This window comes from Python bivittatus, unplaced genomic scaffold, assembly GCF_059951505.1.
Source record: "Python bivittatus isolate LINGU-HERP-01145 unplaced genomic scaffold, Pbiv_v1 ctg000510_np1212, whole genome shotgun sequence".
Classification (NCBI taxonomy): domain Eukaryota; kingdom Metazoa; phylum Chordata; class Lepidosauria; order Squamata; family Pythonidae; genus Python; species Python bivittatus.
In genome coordinates this window covers 1,080,838-1,096,731 of record NW_028277081.1, presented here as the reverse complement: position 1 = coordinate 1,096,731, position 15,894 = coordinate 1,080,838, and the positions used below count along the sequence as shown (strand labels likewise).

At 51.0% G+C, this 15,894-nt stretch overlaps 1 protein-coding gene across 4 annotated transcripts in view; it reads right to left on the bottom strand.

Moving 5' to 3' along the window:
• The window catches only part of PLEKHG5 (pleckstrin homology and RhoGEF domain containing G5), a 34,882-nt gene extending 21,180 nt beyond the window's left edge, over positions 1-13,702 (bottom strand). Inside the window, exons 1-7 of one of the 4 annotated variants that reach the window (XM_088147590.1) lie at positions 13,470-13,702; positions 10,054-10,183; positions 9,144-9,246; positions 8,830-8,887; positions 7,392-7,483; positions 5,529-5,665; positions 4,040-4,203 (exon numbers count right to left, since the gene is read on the bottom strand). In XM_088147590.1, coding sequence (XP_088003716.1) covers positions 4,040-4,203; positions 5,529-5,665; positions 7,392-7,483; positions 8,830-8,887; positions 9,144-9,246; positions 10,054-10,096 — 597 coding nt within the window. In that variant the 5' untranslated portion in view covers positions 10,097-10,183; positions 13,470-13,702. Of the gene's footprint in view, positions 1-1,053; positions 1,697-4,039; positions 4,204-5,528; positions 5,666-7,391; positions 7,484-8,829; positions 8,888-9,143; positions 9,247-10,053; positions 10,184-13,469 lie in introns of those variants that run through there. The other 3 variants (XM_088147589.1, XM_088147591.1, XM_025173325.2) reach the window with 3 other exon arrangements.
• Between the last annotated feature and the right edge of the window lie 2,192 nt (positions 13,703-15,894).

The following is a 15,894-nucleotide window of genomic DNA, read 5'->3' as shown; positions in this document are numbered from 1 at the left end:
GATCATCCAGGCTAAGGATCAAAGTCTCTGGAAAAGCAATGTTCTTAATAACCCCATGGATCGGCCCGGCCCTGGGTTTTACTTGTTATTTCATAGGATCATTCATAGGATGAGTTTTATTTCATAGGATCCTATAACTGGAAGGGGCCTTAAAGGCCGTCTAGTCCAACCCCCGGCCTGCCCAGGCAGGAATCCTCAAACTGTCCGGGCAAATAACTCTCCAATCTCATCTTGAAAACCTCCAGTGATGGCTCACCCACTTCGGGAGGACCCTATCCACTGTACGTGCGTTACCCTTTTATTTGGGGGCCTCGGAGATCTCAATGCAGCACGAGGCTGTTTCCCCCACAACAGCCCTGCGAGGTAGACCTGGTTAGCCACTCAGTGCGCTTTCTTAGCCAAAGGTGGACTGCAAGCCCAGCCGATCCAACACCACTACACTACACTACACCACACCACCCTGCTGAAGTAGAGGGCCCACTTACTAGCTCCCTGGAGTGGAGAGAAAAACCAACAGCCAATCCTTTTTCTTTCGGCTCGCGCAAAGTTTCCCACGCCAGAATCTACAGCCCGCCAGACAGCCACCATGCAATTTCCAAAAACTCGGGCTGTTCTGCACTTGAAAATCATGTCCCGGCGTTCCTGATCCACCAAATACATTCTAATTTTCTTTCAAACAATGCCTGAAGAAGTTGCAAACTGAAACTAGGAGCCATTCGCTCAAATGCCATTTTGCCCTCGGCTCAGGTCGGGGTCCTGATGGCTTTGGGGGGAAAAGGAAGCCAACTTTGGTTCTGGGACGTTCCTTCTCGATTGCAACCCTGAAAAAAGACTCGGGTCAGCACATCTAGGCTGGATTCACACAACACCCATGACCAGGTCGTTGAAAAGCCTAGCCGTTGCATTCCCCATGCCACGCAAGGTTGGTTTTAATGTTGGTTAGTTGGCAGTGGCTTCACACATGCGCTTGACAAACTCGTGGTTCACTGTATTGCACAAACTCAGGTTTCTGATGCCCTTTAGGGTTAAAAGGCCCAGGAATTACAGACTTACATACTCTTCCGGGCTCCAGTGTCCAGGCAGACCCTGCGGTTGGTTTTGGACCAGACGCTCTCCTTCCACCAGATGGCCCCAGCCGGCTTCTTCTGCTTTGTGGCAAAAGCCCCTGCGTGGTCTTGCCAGCCTCAAGGAGAGTTCAGACTTCTTTGAATGAGAATTATACTCCCGGATCCGAGTTGCGACAAGTCCCGGAGTTACGGCCAGCTCCCTGACAAAGGGCTCATCCGGGAGATGTTGGAAGCGCGCGTAATGGGGGCTTGAGCACTCGCTGTCGGTGGGAACATCCCATCTCCTCCACTTGGGGCTGAACATGGCTGGATCCTCTAGTGCACCATGGTTCTCAACAAGGGACACAACTCACTTGCCTGGGTGCAGAGTCCAAACAGCAGAGAGCACACCTGCTTTCTGAGGGTCGCACCCTGGGCCAAAGTGTCGCAGCTCTGAATCCAGACTCAGCCGGCTGATGGGATTTGGCAACCTCGACTTACTCAAAGGGCTTTGAATAAAGCAGAAATGCTGAGCAGCAAAAAACCCGAGAAGCTGCAGTTGGCGGATGCAGGCTGAGTTGAGGCTGAGCTCAACTTTGGAAGACGCTGTCACCAGGCTGGCACGGTGGCACTTCCTGGTTCTTGTGGGAAACCGGGCAGGGCGGAGAGTTTGTAAACTACTCCAAAGGTCAGGCTCTGGAACAGCTGAAGGGCTGTTATAGAAACCAATCAATCAATCAGAAATTATTTGCCGTCTAAGACCAAACACTAGGAACCAAACGGCGAGGAAGAGTAACTCCCGATTTTTCTTTGCGCTGGACCGTAATTTTTCTTTCTGGCCAGAATCACAAATGGTGAGATGGGCAGGCCTTGGAAATGGTTCAACTAAATCGACAAGCTAATTAGGCTGAATTCTAACCCTAAACCAAGCCCCCAAAAGTTGGACTTTATCAGCAGCTACAGCACAAAGCAAGCAACGCTCCAATGATAAATAAAATAAAACAATAAAATAAAATCTCTCTTGAGTTGAACTCTAGGACCTATCCATTTTGGTAGGGCTAGGGAAGTGAGTTGTCATGGCTTTCTTTCGACCTTCTGGCCTGGCTTCCAATTCTGGGATCTCCTCTTGGTCTTCCATCCAAGCATTAACCCATTTCCCACCAGCTTTCAGAGATTACTGTAGCCAAGTTTGGTCATGTGCTGCCACCTGCCTGCTGGTGATTATAAGTAACAGGCATAAACATCAACGCTCCTTTCTTGGCAAGGCTGTGGAGGAGTGGTTCCAGATGGCACAGATCTCAGTTGTAGCTCTAGAAATCTGCAAATGGGGAAGTGATGTCATCCTGGCTTGTACCAGTAGAAGGAGAAGTGTAAAAAAAACGAGGAAAGATTTCCTGCCTGGCAAAGACAGACGTGCAGCCAGCGCACCAGCTTTTGCCCACCTGATGTGACCAAAGAAAGCTGGATGTCTCTCCTTGGATGAGCAACCTGGCACTCCATTTTCAGTAACTTTCCAGAATAAGCATCGCCCAAGAATATAAGGACTCCCAACAATGCCTGCAGCTGGATCTCTGGAGAACATTTCTTTATTTCTAAGACAAACATCTATGCCAACTCTAGCCAGTGAGCAAAAGATAAAGAGGACGGCACAGAACAAGTTTTTAGACACAGCAGAGTCATACCTGTTGGCAGGACATACAATTTCACACTACTCTACAAATAAAGCCAGGGAAAAGAGGCAAGGTTGAACACCTCTGCTAAACGGCTACATGCAAAATGTGCAGCTGGGAGCAGACCGACAGGTGCTACGGATCCTAATGTTCCAAAACACCTGGAGGGCGCAACGTTGGAGAAGGCTGGTATCAAACTCCTGATGTGCCTTATCGGTATCAGTTTTCTCTTCCCACAAGGCTAACTTCTGATTTTATTTATGGTGAATAACTTTTGCCTCTTAGCGGTTGTATATTCACCTAGGCTTTTAACAACTATTCAAGATGTGTTGGTCCTTCAACCCCAACCCAAAGACGCATGGGTTCTCCAGCAGGTTCCAAAACACCTAATGCTGTTAGGGTGATGTTAGGAAGACCCGGAGAAGGAGTGGGCTCCTCTTCTCTGGATGTGGTCAAGCAGAACTCTCCAGTCCATTAATTTGGATGGGTGCACTAAGGAGAGGGCTGGACCTGATGACCTCAAGAGCCCCGTTCAACTCAAGGATTCTATAGTGAGCGTGTGCATGCACACTCAAGCACACAGATACGGAGAGGGTATATCATTATGAATACACCGCTCTGCTGTCGTAAAACCACACCCCCACAGCTCATAGTCGAGGAGGCTTATAAAAATGATGCAAAACGGGGCCGATTTGTCACTTTAGAAGAAATCAAAGCCCGTTTCACACCTCTTCCCCAGTCACTCCTGGTGAAGTGCAACGGTGGCCTTCTCCAGAACTTAAAGAACCAAATTTACCCCGTCAGGCCTGGATCTGGGATGTTGGTGTGGTGCAGCACACGTAGTGAGCAACGAGGGGGTCAAAAGATGTGGGCTGCTCATATCCAAACACCCCTTTTGTGATCCAGATGGGACTCCCCCCCCCGAATGGACAGAGTCAAAATGTTCAGTCCGTTTACCTGGGGGGGGGGGTTCAAAAGGCAAAAATCATGCATTAATCCTCAGGGGGAGGGTACCCATTTCTCCACTTTAAAGAGCAAAATTCAAGGGGGGGTGAAATCCCATTTTCCTCCCCAAATACAACTCCCCCTCACTGCTCCCTCCCCCAGAAGGCCCTCCAAAGCTAAACAGGTTACGCTGAAGCAGCAAGAAAAGGCCCACTTTTGTTTCATAGCCCCCCCCACTGATGCTTTCTCCACCTTGGCCTGATAAGGTAACAACACCCAGACAAGGTAGTCTATCCCCCAGACAGCAGCACCGAATGCAGCCCCTTCCCCGCCACGGGCTAGTCCCTCATCCATCCACATGCGCCCCCCCCGACTCACCAAGACGTCAGCACTTTCCCGGCGAAGCGAGAGCTGCTCCAGCCGATCCAGAGAAGGGGTGGCGAGGAAGGAGGGGCTGAGGCCCACCGGGCGCAGAATGGGCAGACTGAAGGATTTGCTGTCCTTCACCGCCTCTTCGACCTTGAGATCGTTCCCTGGTTTGGCTGCAATGGAGGAAGAAACACGGCGCTCTGGACCGGCTGCTACGAAAGCCGCTTCCTAGCGCTCTGCTTGGGGGGGCTGCGCATACGGGGCCCCTCGGCCCACCCGCTGGGGCAGAGAAGAGCGTTCCTCCAGGCAGGTGTCCTCCTATGCTCACCTGGTGCTGCACAGGTGAGATTATTCAATTGGTTATATCGTTAATCCAGCCCATGATGACATTTCTCTGGCCAGAGACGGATTGTCAAATCATCTTTTCTCTCCCACCACCTTGATCTTTTCCAATTCTGGGCCAATCCCACAATCAAAAACATGATCAATGATCTAGTCAGTTTCACTCTGCTCAATGATGTAGTCAGTTTTGCCCTGCTCAATGATCTAGTCAGTTTCACCATGCCAGGAGAAACTTCCAGCTTGATTTTCCTTGCTTGTAGAGGGTTGTTTGGTACAGCAGCTGCCTGATCTTGGAAGCTCACACAGGTCTGCCATGGTTTCAGAGCTGGGTCTAGGACTGTCTAAACTGGGATGTTGCTACAAACACCTGATTAATCATAATTTTTAAAAACCGCCTCTCTCTTACAAACCAGAAATTGGATTGTCAGCTTAAATTTATGGTTTGGTTTTAACTCTTCTACGCCATGCAGAATCACTGCTAGGAGATGTATGAATCCTAGCAATGAAGCAGGCAGAGTTTAGTTGGGGCCACGATGGAGTCATAGGACTGTGGCATTGGAAAGGGACCCGAAGGGTCATCTAGCTCAACCCTCTGAGACCCGACATGCCAATAAACTCCTCAAAGAGAATAGGCTGTGTCGAATCGAATCAGACTGAATCTTTATGATGGTCAATCGCCATCAATGAAGAATCTAAAAAGCACGTGGCACGCGTCAATCAGACGTAAATATGTGCATAAAACACATAAATAAAAATACAGTGGTACCTCGGGTTACGAACGCCTCTGTTAACGAACTTTTCGGGTTACGACCAGCTCCGGCCGCAAAAATTTACCTCGGTTTGCGAACTCCACCTCGGGGTACGAACAGGATACGCGGCCATTTTCCCTCCCGTGACACAGTCCGCGGCCATTTTCCGCCCCTGACACGTGGTCGTAGGGAGGGGGACTCTCCCTCCAAGCAATAGCCGCCTCCCTGTCCTCCACGCCAGAACGGATTAACGGTAATTACATTGAACCTTATGGGGAAATTTGCTTCGGGTTGCGACCAATTTGGGGTGTGACCAGAGTCACGGAACGAATTAAGTTCGTAAACCGAGGTTCCCCTGTAATTGGCTGATTAATTAGGTAAGCACGTCAATCAAACCGCAGCGCTACCTTTCACCCGCAGGTAATGTCCTCCAAACCGATATGCTTCGAAGTTGAGCGAGAGCGGGGTGTTGGACTGGTCCAGGTAAATATCCACCCTGGAGAGATCGATGCCTTTCCGCTCGAAGACCGGGAGCAGGACCTCGCTGGATTTTCCAAGAAGGACCCCCCAAAAAGCAGGCAGAAATTCAACAGGTGACTGTACTCAGCAGACAGATATCTGCCCCCAAAGAGTATTGCACTAAAAACCCCATGTGGACAGATATTATTTCATTTATTTAGGTATTATTATTTATTTTATTTAGAAAATCTATACAGGCGCCCATCTTCAATACATAACTGGGCAGTTAACAAACCAATGTAGGTTAAGCTACATAACCCCCGCACAAAAGAACAGAAGTTACAGTTAAAAATGATCCAGTACAATGTCTGAGAGTCAGACTGGGGTCACTGGTCACACTATGGCATAATCTAACATTACGGTTTGTAAATCGTAGCTTAGGGTGATGTGTGAACACAAGCAGTCATGGTTTATTCAACAAATCGTGGTTAAACAAACTTGGTTTAGAAGCTTGCACAAACTCAGCCACTGTCTTGCGAAATCATAAAGGCTGACGCATTTCTTGCACCCTCGCCTTTTAAATGCCTTTGGAAGCCGTCATTTGATTTCATCCTGAGATATATTTTATTCAGCGGAAGAGACAACCGGAGTTTACGCGAGGTTTTGAGTCTTAAGTTATTATTTATCCTCTTTGGGAGCGCAAAAGCTCATTATTTATGAACTTTCATCTTGGGTTGTTCAGAGGGAAGACAGAATAAGGCGAAGTTTTGCAAATGAGTTATTACCCTTCACTAAATTGTGCATTTCTTCAAAATATACCGAACCGGCATTGTGTATTTTAACAGCTGCAAGGATTCTAAGACCCCCTTTATTGGAAAAGATTTTCGATCCCTCTATGGAAGAACAATTACGGACGGACGCTTTCACGTCCAGACGAACTTCATCTTTAAAAACCACATCTGATCTAGGGTTCCATTCTATTTGAAAACCAAATTTAGACTACAATTCCACATGTGGAGGGGTTTTTGGGGTTTTGGAGTTTATATTTTCATTTGATATATCGTCTACCTATGACTTACAGTATTCTCTTAACGTATTCCTTATTATCTATCATTTTTCTTTTCCTCTTACCGACTTCCTTTGTGTTATTCCAAGGATCTTTAGAGCTTAACGAAACGTCTTACAGTATTTTAAGCTAATATATTTGAATACAGCATTTAAATTAGCCAGGTGACGTCGTAGATTTGTGGGTTATCCGCCCGTATTTCATTGCTTATATGGTTTTTTTATGATCATTATCTGTGCTATCTCATTTTTTATATTCTTTTACGCTTGGGTTACTATTAATTTTTTCCCCCTTTATTCTTTGAAAATTTTAAGATGCAGCTTGAAAAAATAAAGAAATAAAATGTGCAGGCCCTGCCAAAGACATAAAGATCTGCATCATAGCATGCCACAAAACTCAGTTTTTTTAACACACACACACACACACAGCCCCAAATATGGCCCCAATAGAGCCATATTTCCCAACCGTCACAACTTCCAGATATGTGGACTTCAACTCCCAGAATTCTCATCAATGGCCATGCTGGCTGTGGAATTCTGGGATTTGAAGTCCACACGCCTAGAAAGGGCTAAAGTTGAAAGCGCTGATCTACAGGGTGCCGATGAAGGCTGCTGGAGAGATTCCTTTCCAAATGGAATAATTCAGAACGTTCTCAAAAGAAAAACGCGTCATAGGGCCGCGTCGAGAGGCTTAAGTGGGGCAGCAGGTCGGGCAGAGAGAAGCACAATACAGAAACCTTTCTTACCCTAAAGATTTCTTCTTCATGGCTGGGGCAATCTCCGTTTCGATGTCCACATTCAAATCGAACTTCAGAGTGAAATATTCCTTGCTAGGATCCTGGGGGAGAAATGCCTTTTTTAAGTGGCAAGCTTTTTAAAGTCTTTTTCAAGGTTTTTTAAGCAGGCGTCGGTCACCAAGACAGAAGATTCATTTAGCGCAGTGTTTCTCAACCTTGGCCACTTTAAGACAGGTGGACTTCCACTCCCAGAATTCCCCAGCCAGCATGGCTGGCTGGGGAATTCTAGGAGTGGAAGTCCACCTGTCTTAAAGTGGCCAAGGTTGAGAAACACTGATTTAACAGCTGTTGTTTAAACTACTGCTATCCACAAAGGCAACCCAGGAGACAAGCTGGTGCAAGATGCCACCGCCCGCAGGATGGCGCCGAGCAGTGGGTTGGACTGGATGACCTCTGAGGAACCCATCACCTCAATGATATCGTGGCCATTTGGCCTCTGGGTCCAATTCAAGAAACCCACCCTGTCTGAGCAAGCTAGGAGGGCAGATTAAAAAACCCCACAGCACAAGGGGAATTCACAAACAGGTCTTCTCGGCAGTAGATCCTATTCTGTAACTGATTACTGTTGATTGCTTCGCTCAGGCTTTTCTTAGGCGCGATCTGCCCCTTGATTGGGCCCAATATCAGTCAATACACAAGGCCGTCCAACTGCAATGTGCCTGAATTTGTCTGGCGTGTTTCGCACATTGTTGCACACAAGTATGAGCTTTTGCAGCATGCCACGGCGAAAAATCCATGTGAGCGATGTAAGCAACCAGGATCGCAATGGCTAGATTGCAGACACCAGTCATCTAAGGCGCCCGGTTGTGACCCATCAGGAGCTCTGAGGAAGCCCAGCGGAAAACCTACGGTTAATCCCTGCAACCGGCATTCGGTGGTATACTGCACCCCAAAATGGAAGCTCTATTTAGGCCACAAGGCTAATCCTTTGGGACGGATCACTCAAAAACGTCCTTCCCGCTGTGTAGGGCAGCCTCCAGGCGCCCGTGGGCCAGTTAAACAGCTGCATTGGCAGAACATCTTGAAGTGAGTTAGTTAAACTTGGTTAGTGTTTGTTACAGGGCTTGGCAAAGCCAGATGTGGGTTAGCTGGTGATGCAATGCAGGGAGTGGTTTGGGAACTGGGTTAGGGGTGCCGTATAACCCGGCCATGTACACTTTTCTCCTTCTTTCAGTGCAGGCAGAAAGATTTTCGCCTGCCCTCATCCACTGATGATGCTCTAGAAATGCCAGGAGCCCACCTCGCAGGGATGTTTGTCTTACAAAGGGCCCCCTTCTTGCCCCTGCTCCCAGGGGCTTCTGGGCATCTCCAGGAAAAGGCCAGCTCTGGACAGGCCTCTCTCATGACAGGCTCTGGAGTGAAAACAAGGTATGATCCACAGCCTTACATCCGTATGTCTCCTTGTTCCTTTCTTGGGCTGCTTTCGGGCTAAATTCCTTTTTTCCCTGCAAGAAATGGAAAGGGAACTGGGGTTACAACACAGCGCCTCTGCCCGCCTCACTGCTCCACCCCAACGGAAAAAACGGGGGGAAAATGTGGCTTTTCCCAATATTGGCCCTGGGAAACAATCTTTCCCTTCATTTCGAAAGCTAGCTGGTCAGGAAATGAGATCAGCCGACTTCTTCCCTGAGGGACTAGCTTTCTAAGTGAGTGGTGTTTTGCTGAATGGGGCGCCTCCGGGCTGGCCTTCCCTACACTCACCCTTTCCCATCAATCAGCTGTTCGTCTTCCTCTTCCACATCGGAGGCAGGGCTAGTGCGTGGCGGGCAGGACCGGGTGGAGACGTTCCGCGCCAGGATAGACCCTGAAGACAGAGTTACAGGGCAGTTAATCCCAGAATTGGGACCCGGGGTCCCATTCACACATTCCTCCTCCTTCGGGGTATGGGAGAGATTCCCTACCCTGCCAAATTTCCTTTTGCTCTCTTAGTTCATTAAAAGGCATCCGATTCCACGAACTGCAGCCCGCTTCATCCGATGCATGGCTAGCGTTCTGCGTCATGTAAATCCGACGTGCAAATCCCATATTGTGCATCAATGGGAGGCCACAGACTAAGACCCTGTATCCAGTTTCCAACAGAGGACAGCAAGATATCTCTGGGAAATTTCCAAACTGGGCCAGAAGGGAGTGGATCTTGCTCGTCCCTTTCCCACGAATTAACATTTCTCTGCATCGTCAGTTAAAGTTGCCAGCTAGCCTTTCTCTATAGGTTTTCTTTCAAGGGGAAGGGAAGCCAACAAATTGTCCGGTTCAGAAAAGCAAGCCGTGTCTTCTATGTCTGGATTAACTGGCCCCTAGGTAAGCTCTTATGCGCTTGTTTTCCAGGGAACTGAGCTTCCACACACAGAGGCAGTATACCTCTGAACAGCAGCTGCTTTGCGGGTCAACCAACCAATTGCCTGAACATTTCCCATGAGTTTCCTAGAGTTATCCAGCTGGGCCAGATGTCCAGACTACATGGACTCATTTGCAGAGACGGCTGGATTTTAATAAGGGTCTGCAACAAGCCCTTGGGCCAAATCCGGCCAGTTAAAGAGCGCCGCACAGGAGAACGGCTTGGAAGCCACCCCAGCTAGGCCTCCCTCTCGCCCAGCAAGGCCTCAGTCATCACCTGGAGGCGGCAGGTCGAAGCGGATGTGCCTGTCAAAGTGCATTGCCCCGTGGAACTGCCTGTCGCACGCCTCGCACAAGTGCAGGGGGCTGTGGCGATTCAGCTGCTCACATCTGGCGTGGTGACACACCTGGAGGGGCAAAAGGGAGAAGAAGGGGAGATGGCGGGGTCAAGATGAGCCGTTCGGGGCCGGAAGAGGCGAAGGTGAGAAAGTGCAGCTTCTCACATGGGGAGAAAAGGGATACCCCCCAACACCCTGCTTTGGGGGGAAAGTGGGGACCTTCAGGGTGGCAGCCATGTTTAAAAGAACCTGCAGCAAAAAGGCCTGTTTGTGAATTTCACCCCTACGGGGAAGACTTATGTTTAGACTACTGTCCGAGTCAAGGAAAAGTTAATCGTAGGAATTCAGTCAATGCATCCTTTTGGTCTATAGCAATAAAGAAAGCAAGTCTTCTGGAGGGCATTCAAGTGAAGGAAGAGGCATTCTCTTGCAGACATGAGAAGGGAGAGGCATTCTCTTGCAGACACGTAAAGAATGAGAAATTATCTTGCAGACTTATGAAGGACGTGAAATTATCTTGCACGCTAGCGAAGCAAGAGGCATTCCCTTGCAGACAAATTAAGAAGCATCTCTTGTATACAAGTGAAGGAAGAGGCATTCTCTTGCGTACAAGGAAGAGCCATCCTCTGGTATACAAACAAAAGGAGAAAAGAATCTCTCAGACACGAAAGAATCGCAGGAGTGCCATGAATTGAATTAGCTTCCGACGGCACAGACCTGGAAGGCGCCAGGTTGGAGAATTCCTCAGAGGCTAAAATGGCTTGTTTAATCTGGAATCTTTGTGCACTTGGGAAGCCATTTTAGCATAGGGACCACCACGTTTAAAAACAAACCTGGATTCTATCCTTTGGTGCACAGTCACAACTTCCCTTTATATGCTCCCGTCTCATTTCCTTCTGCAAATTTCTTGAGGACTGACTTTGTTCACAAAGCGCCTTTTCCTCCCCATTCTGATTTCATAAAGACACCCGGGGGGGGGGGGCATCCATCCATTTACCCCGCAGCCCTCATGAGGTCAGCTCCAAGCTCCCAGATTCTTTCACTATTCAAAAAGCATCACACGAGCTGGGAGGAATCTCAGAGGCCATCTAGTCCATCCCCGTGCTCAGTGCAGAATCTGTTCCAGCATGTTCCCAATTTGCAAGGGCCGCAGTGTGGGTCCTCTGCCACCTCACCTAGCTCTCTCTGATCAACACACCACACTCAGGGATGGGGGAGATCAGTATCCCCAGCAAGATGGAGATATTTTTAACTGCACCCCTGAAGCCTTTAACTGCAGGTAGTCCTCACTAACGACCACAATAGGGACCGGAAAATTTGTTGTTAAGCAGGATGGCTGTTAAGCAAGTCGCACCCGATTTTATGACCTTTTTGCAGCAGTCATTAAGTGAATCATGCAGCCTTTAAGCGAATCATGCAGTTCCCCACTGATTTTGCTTGCTGGAAGTTGGCTGGGAAGATCACAAATGGTGATCACGTGACCCCAGGACACTGCAACTGTCCTAAGTGTGAGCTGGTTGCCAAGTGCCCGGATCACAATCACGTGACCGTGGAGATGCCGAGACAGTTTTAAGTGCAAGGACCGGCTGTAAGTCCCTGTGTTCAGCACCGTTGTAACTTCGAATGGTCACTAACCAAATGGCTGTTAAGTGAGGACTACTTGTATATACAATGATGCCCACTGAGTACAACAAAGGAAATTATCTCGCATTTTCCCACAGAAACAGCCACCGTTGCCCTTTGACTGCTGGGAATGATGGGAGTTGCAGTCTGAGGGACTGTAGGATGGCTAATTGGGGCAAGGCATGGATACTCTACAACCCTGGATAGACATCAGCTATTTCTACCACCCTTTCTAACCCTTGAAAAAAAAAAAAGGCAGAATGGAAATATAACTATAGACCAGCTGGCAGATTCTGATCCAGTGCTGTTCTCTTTGTTAGAACAGGGGGGAAAGAAAGTTTAAACTTCATACAGTAGGTTCATTTCATGGTCTGAAATGTTGAGTTAGGATTTCTGGTGCTTGTGGAAGAATTTGGGAAACTCATACTGTCGTCAGCAAATACTAAAATGCACGGCATTACGTACAGTTATTATAGATCATTGTGGTTGGTTAATTTTCTAAACCCATTACCTAATGCTTGTCAAAACACTGAATACAGTAGTCTGCAGACAACTTCCAGGAAAATACAAAACATTCAAAACAAACGTCAAAACATTCACACCTCTAACATTTGGCTGGCTGGGGAAATTCAGAGAATTTTTCCAAGCAAATTTGATTCTGCACGTATCCTGTTGCTAAAAAACACTGCCAACCCACAACCTCAACGCCAGAACCGAAATGCATTTTTGCCCAGCAGCGAGATGAGTTAGGTTTTTCTATTCCAAAATTCAGTTTTTCCAGGCGGATCCAGATCAGCTATCCTCCGCACTTAAGAGTGTCATAATGGAAACAGAGAAAAATAATACTAAGCACTTGCCGAATTTTACCCAAATCTGAACTCTTGGCACGGCGGTCAAACATTGCATCGGCTTCCCAGAGTCAGAATCCCATCTTCGGATTCCTTATACGGGCTGGTTTCATTTGGAAGCACCTCCTGAACCTGGTCTGGGCCGAATTCCCACCCCTCATTTAGCAGAAGGGGGGTGCTCTCTCCAGTTGCAGATAAAATTCATTTTCCATCCCCGAAATGCAGTTTAAGTGTGGCTACCAGCAGGAGGGCCCTACCCTGCTGAGCAAAAAAGCTGCCGGGGCGCGGGGAAATACCCCTTGCTCACCAACCTGCCCAGACAACCTCCTCCTTTGGGGTCGTCCCCAGGACGACCGAGAGACATCCTTGGCAGGAGCCTCTCCCGCACCCCACCCAAAGGCCATCCAAGCACAGCCTCAAGGGCTGGAACATCTGCCCGGGTCTTTGGGGAGGCGGGGGGGCTGCACAGGCGGACAACAGAGACCCCCCCCCATCCCAAGCCCCAGAAGCGAACCGCACGGCGACGGGGATTCCTGCGCGCTGCGAGCGCGGGGTGCCCTCGCCCAAGCCGGCTCCCCTCCCTGCCCCGGCCGCCCTCCGCCCGGCTTCCAGCGCGCTCTCCCGCTCGGGCTTTCGCAGCGCTCCGCTCCCGTCGGACGACGCAGCCCGGCCCCCGGCGGGGGAAGCGCCGCGTCCCTCGCCGCCGGAGGCTGGCCTGGCTGGCAGGCCGCTGGAAGGGGAACAAAGGCGGCCGCCGGGCCGGAGGGAAGCGCCGACCGGCCAGCCGGCCGGCCGGCCGGCAGCCGGGGAGGCGGCGTGCAAAGGCGCCCGGCTTCCCCGCCGCCCGCGCGCACTGGCAGGCCCCGGAGGGCGCCCCGACTCACCTGGCGGGCCGGCCGGGCGGCAGCAGCGGAGCGCGCGGCGCGGGCAGCGCGGCAGCCGGAGCGATCTGGCGGCCGCCTCCGCCGCCGTGACCAAGCCTTGACTCAGCGGCAGGTGGGGCCGGCGGCTCGCAGCGAGCCAGGGCGGCCGCTCCCGCACAGCTGAGCCAGGCGGGTCCCCGCCTGCCCGCACTTGCCGCCGTCCGCCGGCTGGCCCGGCCCCCGCGCGCCGGCCCTGCGTCTTGACGCGCGGCGGGAGAGGCGCGCCGGCCGGGCTGCTCCCCCAGCGGCCGGCGCAGGAAGCCGCCCGGCGCGGGGGGGCGAGTCTGGTGGGGGGCCTGGAAGCGCCCCGCTCGGCCCTGGGGCGAGGCTGGGCTTCAGGCGGGGGGCGCGGAGCGGGAGAAGCTTCCGGAGGCTGGCAAAGCGGCTGGCAAGGCTGGATCCCTCCGTTGCAGCCTCGCTGACCGCCCCCGGGTCTGGAGAGGCGCTGCGGAGGCTGGGCCGGCGGGAGCGGGTCGCCGTCTGGGCTGTGCCGTTCCCGGCTGAGCCCCCCCTCCCCACCGCGCCCTTCCCTGGCAAGGAAGGGCTGGGGGGATGACTCAGAGCCAACCCGCGGGGCATTTTTCCGACCAGGCGAGTCTCCCGCTGCTTGGGCCCAGCGCCCCCTCCCCCTCCCCCTCCGCCGCCAGCTCTTTGGGACGCGGGAGCGAGTTCACACGACCTAGAGGAGCCAGCCGGCGATTGGAATGACGGGTGTCCCGCAAACCTGGGGAATTGCCATCCTGTCCTGAGAGCCGGGCTGAGATGGAGAAATAGGAGAGAGAAATTGGAAGACAGAGCAGGGGAAAGAAATGGGCTTTGGGTATGTTGCAAAAGAAGAAGAGACTCGCCCAGAGGTCTGCGGCAAGATTTCCGGGGATTTTCCGCCTAATATTCTCTTACAACAGAGCTACCTACTACTGTAGTAAAATAGATTCCTGTCCCTGTGCTACATACTCTGAAACAGTGTTTCTCAACCTTGGGCACTTTAAGACGTGTGGACTTCCACTCCCAGAATTCCCCAGCCAGCATGGCTGGCTGGGGAATTCTGGGAGTGGAAGTCCACACGTCTTAAAGTGCCCAAGGTTGAGAAACCCTCTAATGCTTGGCAAGGAATAGAAAACACAGTATCAAGGGAATGGATTTGGCATGGGGTGGGACTAAATGACCTCTAAGGTCCCTTCCAACGGCACAATTCCAGGATTCAGCCTTGTCTGCTTTGTGCCAAGGGAACCTCACTTGCCAATGCCCTCCGTTGCCTTCAGAAGCTCCAGAAGCCCACAGAGCAGCCAAGTCCAAAAACAAAACACGAAGATGCTGCAAGGAAATACCTCCACTAGACATTTCCTTCTCCTTGCTGGAAGTTCATATTAAGCAGTAGACTGCCTTTGCACAAGGAGGCTCCACGGAGCTCCTCTTGCAGGAATTTCGTCTTCTTTGAAGGCCACTGAAGCCCGAAGGGGGTTTTATGATGTTTTCTGCTTCTTCCAGTTCAGTCGGATCCTTCCCCGCCGCCCCCCACCCCAAGAACTGAGCACATTTCGAGCAGGAGTCAGAGAAAGTGACCTGGGTTCAGAGAAGAGGATGATGGGGGCTAAAAACTTCAGCCCTGTGAAGGAAGTGGAGATGCACGACGCTGGAGCAGATGAACCATGCTTCGGAGCAGAGGATCAAGACCGGATTCATTCTTGCATGAGGCGCACCCGGCTGGAATGCGTCCGCTTGGATTCCTGCATGGAGCTGGGGTAGGACTAGATGACCTCACAGGTCCCTTCTGATCTAAGGTTCTGCGATCCTGTGATGGTGAGTTCCACAGGTAAATGGGTAAATAAATGCTTCTCTTCTTATTCTGCTTCTGGCTTCGATGGGCGCCCGGAGTGCCGTTCTCCAAGACCGGAAGCAAATCTTGTCCATCCCCCTTTATCTTCCACCCTGCTTCTCCGTAGCTGCCTTCCTAAACCATCCTTTCCCAGCCTTGTAGCCACCCCAGGCTGGGAACAATGGGAGCTGTAATCCAAGACGTTTGAGCATTTTTCCAGGTGTCAGGAAGATGGCCAGTTTCAGATGTTGCTGGGGTTCTGTCAACCCTGGGGTTGGGGGGTGGGAAGAGACCACCTCTGGGCATGTGCAAAATGCCTTCCATGCACCATGGAGAACTACACTTTCACAGCAGAAATAAGGGGGACCCTGGGCTTCTGGTTTGGCTAATTGCCAGCTGCTGGAGTGAGGGCATTTGAGACGTCCCTTCGGTCAGGATCTTGGGGGGCCTCAGGACGCCCCTTAGAGTGGACCCAGGTCAGCAGGATCATCTGAGGTCTACACCACCGCACTGCCACCGGCAGGCCATCAAGGCACCCTCGGGTGGGCTGGGACCCGTGGGCACAGGCCA